Here is a 7,726-nt window from a genome sequence, read left to right as displayed (position 1 = left end):
TATATATATATATACACACACACACACACACACACACACTGTATATATATATGATGCTACAGGCTTATTGTGTGGAGAACTCTGACTGGTGTGTCGGCTGGTGTCAGTGAATCTTTGCTTTCCTGTGGAAGTGTTTGCAACTGAAACATCGGTCTTTGGCTCCATGCTTTGTTTTGATATTCACCAGCCCTTTTTTTTTTGTTCTCTCACTGTTGCCTCACTTTCTGCAGGGCATGATGCCCAATTTGGATTTTTTGTTCAAACCGATTTTTTTGAATGTACTTGTTCACAACACAAAAACAAACGCAACTTCTAATTTGCATGCAACGCATCCGAGATGTGACAAGCCTGCGCACAAAGCACAACATCGGGCAACATGTGCAACAAAAACAAAGGCGCAATGCTTACAGAAATATAGTCCCCTGTGTAGGGGCTCATTTAATCATCTCCAATCGCTAGAGTCGCGGAGCAGGAGGAGGTCGAAATATTTTGGGAATAGGAGGCAACACTCCTCAATCTCCAAATTAAATTGAGACATCTACTAAAGATGGCGTCACGTCATTGCCGTGTGTAATACATGAACCGTCTGCGTGGCTAAATTACTACTCTCGCCACAAATGTCCATTTTTTGCTTCATGTTTCAAATGGGATTAAATTAAATACTATTACTCAAAACAATGCAGATTCACAGATGATGTTAGTAGCCTCCCCCTAACCTCTTCTTGCCTGCACGAAGCACATATTTGGCTTTTGATGACGTCAGAGGTCAGATATGGACAACGGATGAATGTTCATACGTCAGACACGTCGCATGCATACCTTATTTATATCGGCATATGAAAGAGGCACAAGTTGGATATGAAATCGGAACTGTACTGTTCACACTGCATGAAAGAAATCTGATATGTGTCGCCTATGGGCAAAAAAAATCGGAATTGAGGTGCAGTGAGGATATAGTTTTAGTTTCTTTTTGTGTCTTGTCCCCCTAGGTTGGAAACTGCTTTCAGCACTGCTAAAAAAATCATCTTAGACCAGCAGGACACCAGCTGGTCACCAGCTGTCACCAGCTACCAGCAGCGTAACAACAGCATGTTGGTCTTGCTGGGTAGCTTTGCCTCTGTTGGTCGAGTTGGTTGCCCAGTGACTGAAGGGTCGGGTGTTTGAATCTTGACTGTTTTGTTTTGCTTGTGCTGTTGCGATTTTGCTATTACTAATGACACCAGCAAGAGTAGCGCAAAAACATAAAACTATGCTGGTCTATGCTGGATTTTTAAATTTTTTTTTTAGTATTCGTAAGGAGGTGTTAAAGAGTGTGCACGTGTCAGGCCAGACATCGGAGATAGCTAAGGACAGGCACAGAATGGCTTGGTCGTCTTTAATCCTTCCTGCGCTGATTGATTTCTGGTCACACTGCAGTGGAACGGCTCTTCAGCTCTTCTAAGGAGAAAGGAATGGAGGCAGGCCCACTAGCGCGGATAGTTCCAACAGCAAATGCCCTTCAAAAAGAGGCATGTAGGGTCTGCCCAGTTAAGGAAATCAACCTGAACCATCATTAAGGATGCTTGGTTAAGCATGTGTGGGATGCTGGGAACTCTTTCACTCTGAAAGCATCAGAGTAGTCCTTGTCCAGAATCCTTGTCTCTGTCGTAACGTGTTTGGGGACGTTAGAGATGAGTATAAACGCATAGATGGAATTCACTTGACCCCATAAAAACTTAATTGTCCGCAGATTAAAGTGCGCATCTTCATAGAAAGCAGCATGTTTTGTGATTCTGTCAGGACTCCATTGGGTGAATGAAACTTTAACCAGGCTGATATCGCTTTTTAATCTTACACCCTGCCTCTGTCTCTTTGAATTCATGCAGTGTTTATTCTGAGCCTGAAAGCACTGTTTCCCTAAGCCACCAGTGCAGACCCTCTGAATAATTTACTTGTTATACAATTTACATTGGCTTTACATTATTCACAGAGGAATGACTCGAATGCTACTCGCAAGCCAGGGGAGACTGTGGCGGGGAAATTTTATTTTAATCCAAAGATGCAATTATTTCCCACTTGAGGCAGATCAATATTAGATTTCTGAGATTTCGAAGCCTTAGTTAGTTTTATACTACTGTATGTAAAATATGGTTGGATGTGTGTCTGTGATGCTCTGTTTAAATGAACCTTAAGAAGGGCGGGCTACAACTGTATTCTAATTTAATGTATTCTAATTTAAAACGCTTCATATTCCACAGAAACAATGAATCTTCATGACTATGTAATACCTGGCATTTTTTTTCACTCTCAGAATTTTACAATGTATGAATGTTTGGAATGATGGTAAACACAATGCCGTGCAAAAATGTGTTTGCATACTCATTATTAGACCTGTGAGTAAAACGATTTCCCCATCGATGCGAATTGTCTGTCTCCACCTGCATACCGGTGAAAGTCGAGGAGGGAGTCCGCCTTACGACATAAGTCAAATGAGTTAGGCTTTAGGTCACCATGACCGTGAACAAAATAAGATCTATAGAGGATGGATGGGACGGATTGATGGACGGATTGCATATAAAGGTCATTGTGTTGTATGTGATGGTGAAGCTGCCCATCAATGATAGTAGTTGCATCTTTACAAAAAAGCCTTCTCGCAGATTAAGAACACATCTTTAGAGAACCTTAGTAGGCATGTTCACACCTAAATTCTCCCTGTTGAGATTGGAAGAGAAGATAAGAAAACCTTTATTTGTCTCACAATGGGGAACTTCGCAATCTCCAGCAGTAAAATTTGAAAGGAAGAAAGTAGAAAACTTTGACCCATTTTCTTTCACAAAAACACTCAAAGGTCTACTCTAGTAGGGTAGACGTGCAGCCTGTCTTTTGCTTTTCATCTCTATGTCCACTCCTTTTAATGTTTGCATCAGATGACTATATGCGTATGTTCATGGTAATCCCGGGTGTGCAAGAAGAGGTGAATATATGCTGTATTCATTTCAGTGCAAAATCAATGCTGGCTAGACCGATTAAAGATGCTTTGAAGCATGAAAATTATCTGCATTGCAAAGGTAATTGCAGAAAACCGCAAGTGGTGCCTCCCTTCAGTGGTGCATTCAGCATTTTCCACTGTTTTAGGTTTGACACTGTTCCTCCTGTGGTCGAAACGCTTTCTAATGACCAATGCAAGTGCTTCTTAGTTCGAATACTTGTCATGTCATGTTTTCACTTCACAGACTCGGTAGTAGGTGGACTGTGTTTATTGATATCAAACCAGAGACGGTAGGCACACATACACACTGTACTCATGCAGTACTTCAAAAACTCATTCCCAGCAGTGTTCCCCTCTTGTGGCAGCTGCCTTAGAGAACAACGGTAATTTGACAAAAGCTGTCACTCCTTTCAACACGACATACTCCCTGAGTGACTGTTCTAGATGGGAAAAGGTCAACGGCCTCTAAGTTGCACATGGACGCACATGTCCAGCAGACCTCATCCCCTGAATGGGGAGATAAAAGTGGGGTCTTGTGTTGGGAGGGCTTGTGACACTGAGCTACTTACTGCAGGGACTGATGATTCTCACTGCTGGCCTCTTGGATGTAGAGGCAGCCTCAATTTTCCTCCTTCTCTCCTTTCCACATCTCACTTGTCCTGACAGTTCATCCTTTCCAAACCTCCTTTCTCTGCCTCACTGTTGACCCTCCTGATCCCATCCTTCCCTCCAATATGCATATGCTAAACAGTTGCCACACACAGTTTATCACAGTCACCTCAAGCTTGTAACAAGACCCCTAAACAGCAGGACCCCATTCATCTCACTGGAAAGAGTCACAGCTCATGCCCTGTCATTTCCTCAACTTACTGTATGTTATGCACTCTCTGCCTGGCTCGCTCTCTGACAAAGAGCATTTAAATCTTAGGCGCCATTCGGGCATTCAAAATATTGGCAAACACTTGCAGAAAGGTCACACAACTGAGTCAACTTTAAAACTTTCCTTGATAGAGAAAAAAATATCACATGGTGCAAAGCTGAAAGCTTTGCAAAACCGATGAAACAAAAAAGATAAAGCTCTAAACTTTATTTCTAAAGAGCTTAAAAAATCCAAATGTTAAAAAAGTGCTATACAGAAATATCACACAAGAAAAATAAAACACAATAAATGAAATAAGACATATTCCACACACCTTACCCTGTTCAGGGGCACAGGTGAGCTGGAGCCTTACCCAGTTGACTTTGGTCAAAGGCAGACGACACCCTGGACTTGTCATCTGTTAAGTTGAGCGCAAATGAATGACGTTTTCTTTTCAACTTAAAATATACTCTTTTAACAAAACACACTCCTTGCGCTGCCTCCTCTGTGTCTTCGAGCAAACTGTTGCATACTGAACATTAGCCACCTGCCTGTTAGTGGTAACAGTAGTAGTGGTAGGTAGTTGGTGGTGCGAGTAAATCTATACCACACTGGAACATCAGTACATTAAAACACAAGGTACTTTATTTTGGAAGTGCAGTCCAAAAATGAAAGCAGGAATGCACTCTACTTTTAATTGTTTGCACCCAGTCTAGTTTAAAAAGTAGATGATCCAGCACCAGGTCCCAAATACAGTATTTCAGGAAGGAAGTCGATACTTCACATATTGCATAATGTCGTACAAATCACATTCAGAAGAATGGCTCAAGGTGAATCTCAAACCGACACGCCAAGGTCAGATAACCTACGAGATCAGAACTTATACTGGTGGTGTTGTCACAGAGGTCTGTTGATGGTGCTGCGGTTAATAGTAGTAGTAAGCGTAGTACTTGGAGTAAAAGACAGGAAGATTAGACAGATGGAGTGGGGACAAGCCTGTTTTGCAGTCACTTAAGAGGGCAACACCCTTGGACAAGCTCCCCTCGCTGAGTATTAAATACAATTAAGTGAATGGCGTCGCATCCCTTCCCACCTGGACTCTCAAAGCTCCTTGTGCTCCCTTCGGTAGGCTGTAAATCCACTCCATCTCTCTGGCCTTTTTAAAGACCTATTCATCCCTTGCGTCCTCAAACCCTCATCATCTATATAATCTGACTTCCTGAGGACTTTCAGATGTAATTGGGTTTATTAGTGGTACAGAATAGGGATATGACGTTTTCCTGGAATTTGACCAGATTTTTAAACACAGATGCACGGAGAGCCAAAAAGAGTTTTCCATTGGTACGATCCAGTTTTATTCAAGGTACCTTTATTCTCATTTTATCGAAGAGTCATTCTGTTGGCAGTCCATTCAGACCTTTAGCATTAATCCTTGAAATGCAGTGTTTTATGCTTTGTCTGAACATCAGCTACAATCACAAAACAACGCTATATCCACTGGGCTGTCGCCAAGGCAAGATATTTAATTTTGAGTCGAGAAGCAGGAGTAGGGAGCGTTTCATTTACTTTTCACTTGAGACTTTAGCCTTTTGCAAAATTGCTGCCTCAGAGCATAACAGAAGATGGAGCAATTAGCCGCCTTAGCACTTTACACCTATCTCAGCCAAGGGTTCTACAGTTTCTATAGTATATAACAGTGATGAGCCATCAGGCCTAGCAAGGCTTTCTCTGCTGGCCTAAACCCTATCAGAAGCACTGACCTACATTTACAACCTAAATTTGAATATTTGTTGCATTAAATTGTATTCATTTATTCCCAACAGTATTGTCTTCCTTCCATAGCATTTCTCCTGGGATGCACTGCTTTCAATGTGTGTATGTGTGTGTTTTTATTTTTTATTTTTTTGGTCCAGTCATGTTTTAGCCTGCATGTGCCATGTCATTCTAATCTGCCCAGGCCCTTCACAATTAGTAGGGCTGTCCAATGTAACTTAAACTAAATTACTGGGACAGCAATAGAATGTTTCTTTGACAAATCAAATTTCAAATTGATCTCAGAGATCCAGCTAGCTGGCCCATAACAATTTCAGCATCCTCTTCTGACTCAGCAAGCCGGTTCGAGGCTTGCTCAAGTTCAGAGCAAGCCAAGTTCGACTGGCAAACCACACATAGTATGTAGCCATCCATCTGCAAACATAAATCCATGTCTTTGGTGACAATTATGTATTTTATTAAATGTTCTAAGCTGCGTCATGTTTTATTTATATATATATATATATATATTATATATATATATATATATTAGGTACAGTGCATATATTAGGTACAGCGCTTTGATGTATGCCTAGATGTACCTAAAAAATAAGTCTGGTTAGCATCTCCACGTGAGGCAAGTGTTTGAATGCACAGCAGAATCGTTTCTTTTATATTGCTGACAGGCATTAAAGTGCGATGGAGCTGCATTGCAAAGATGAAAATGGAAGGGGGGCGTGAAACGAGATCACAGAAAGGTAGTGACGTGATGATTTACTGTGGCACCTTCTCATATTTTACCTCATTTGAGATCTTTGTTTTATTCATTTTGAGGTGGCCCGAGGTATTTCATTCTATTTGGCGAAGACAAAAATATGCCACCACTTTACTCCGGCACTATATTTCATAGTGCGGTGGGTACGTCTGTGCCTACTTTTGTGTGATAGATGAGGCCACTACATCAGGGGGAGGTGGGCGGGACACTCTACTCCGTCAATCAAAAGCCGTCTCTTAAATCTTTTCGACAGCAGACATGACAAGTGCTGTGGGCCCTGCCATATTAACACAGTGGGATTAGGGAAGTGCTCCCCCGAAGTGGACTTTAAATCAGCTGCATGTAATGTGGGGATGTTTTAGAACAGCTACAGTATTTACGCAGGGATGTGGTACTGTAATTACATGTTTGTTTGCGCTTGGTTTTAATGCGCTCAGTTCAAACATATACAATTGGCATAGTTTATGTGCAGTGTTTAGCTCTAATCTCTTGCGGTTTTTATTTGTTTTAGCATGCAGTAATTATGTAAGTAATTATGGTCAGCTCCTCTGAATTTTAAATCATGTTCATTGATGGGTGACTGAAAGTGTCAGACAAAGTGAGTTGTTTGTGCTGTCTGAGTTGTCTTCACAGCTGACCATTCTCTGCAGAATGAATGCACTGCCACTGTTTGAAAAGAACAAGTCATGGAAGCGCTGGAAGGGACCTTGAAATGATGTTTGTTTTCTCACCTTGTCTACTTTTGTCTTGCAGTTATGTGGCTGTGGGCTGCTGGGTGTGGGCATCTGGCTCTCCGTGTCTCAGGGCAGCTTTGCAACCTTCTCACCCTCGTTCCCCTCCCTGTCAGCTGCCAACATGGTTATCGCCATCGGCGCCACTGTCATGGTAACAGGCTTTCTTGGTTGCCTGGGTGCCATCAAAGAGAACAAGTGCCTGCTTCTGAGTGTGAGTTTTTTTTTTCTTTAATTGCCACTTTTACATTATCTTTGTAGATGTGTTGTACTTCGTAGACACATTAAAGGACTTCACCAGTGGTTCCTAACCTTAATTGAGCTAAGGAGAATGTTTTACATTATACAAATCTCACAGAACACCCCCAAACAAAAAAATCAGTGCAGAAATAATGATGCTCCTGCATTAATTTATTCACAAATTACTGAATCAATGTGAAATCTGGGTCTGTTTAGTCTGGATGGGAGATACCACACTTTTTGTTTTAAATACGACACCTATACTTTTACTTCCAATTTCATCAATACTCTGGCAATGCTGATACTTTAATTTTCCATTCCAAGTATTGTTATACTTTGTACTTGTACTGGAAATGCACTCCATACCAAATATATTATATATTATAAAGCAACCCCCCCAC

At 41.5% G+C, this 7,726-nt stretch overlaps 1 protein-coding gene across 2 annotated transcripts in view; it reads left to right on the top strand.

Moving 5' to 3' along the window:
• The window catches only part of tspan9a (tetraspanin 9a), a 179,904-nt gene that overhangs the window by 149,588 nt on the left and 22,590 nt on the right, over positions 1-7,726 (top strand). For both annotated transcript variants that reach the window (XM_019894180.1, XM_019894179.1), the window contains one exon: positions 7,108-7,299. In XM_019894180.1, the coding sequence (XP_019749739.1) occupies positions 7,108-7,299 (192 nt within the window). The remainder of the gene's footprint in view (positions 1-7,107; positions 7,300-7,726) is intronic.

This window comes from Hippocampus comes, unplaced genomic scaffold (assembly GCF_001891065.2).
Source record: "Hippocampus comes isolate QL1 unplaced genomic scaffold, H_comes_QL1_v1.1 scaffold104, whole genome shotgun sequence".
NCBI classification, from domain to species: Eukaryota; Metazoa; Chordata; class Actinopteri; order Syngnathiformes; family Syngnathidae; genus Hippocampus; species Hippocampus comes.
The sequence above is the reverse complement of the archived record's forward strand: the minus strand, read 5'-3'. Positions and strand labels throughout refer to the sequence as shown.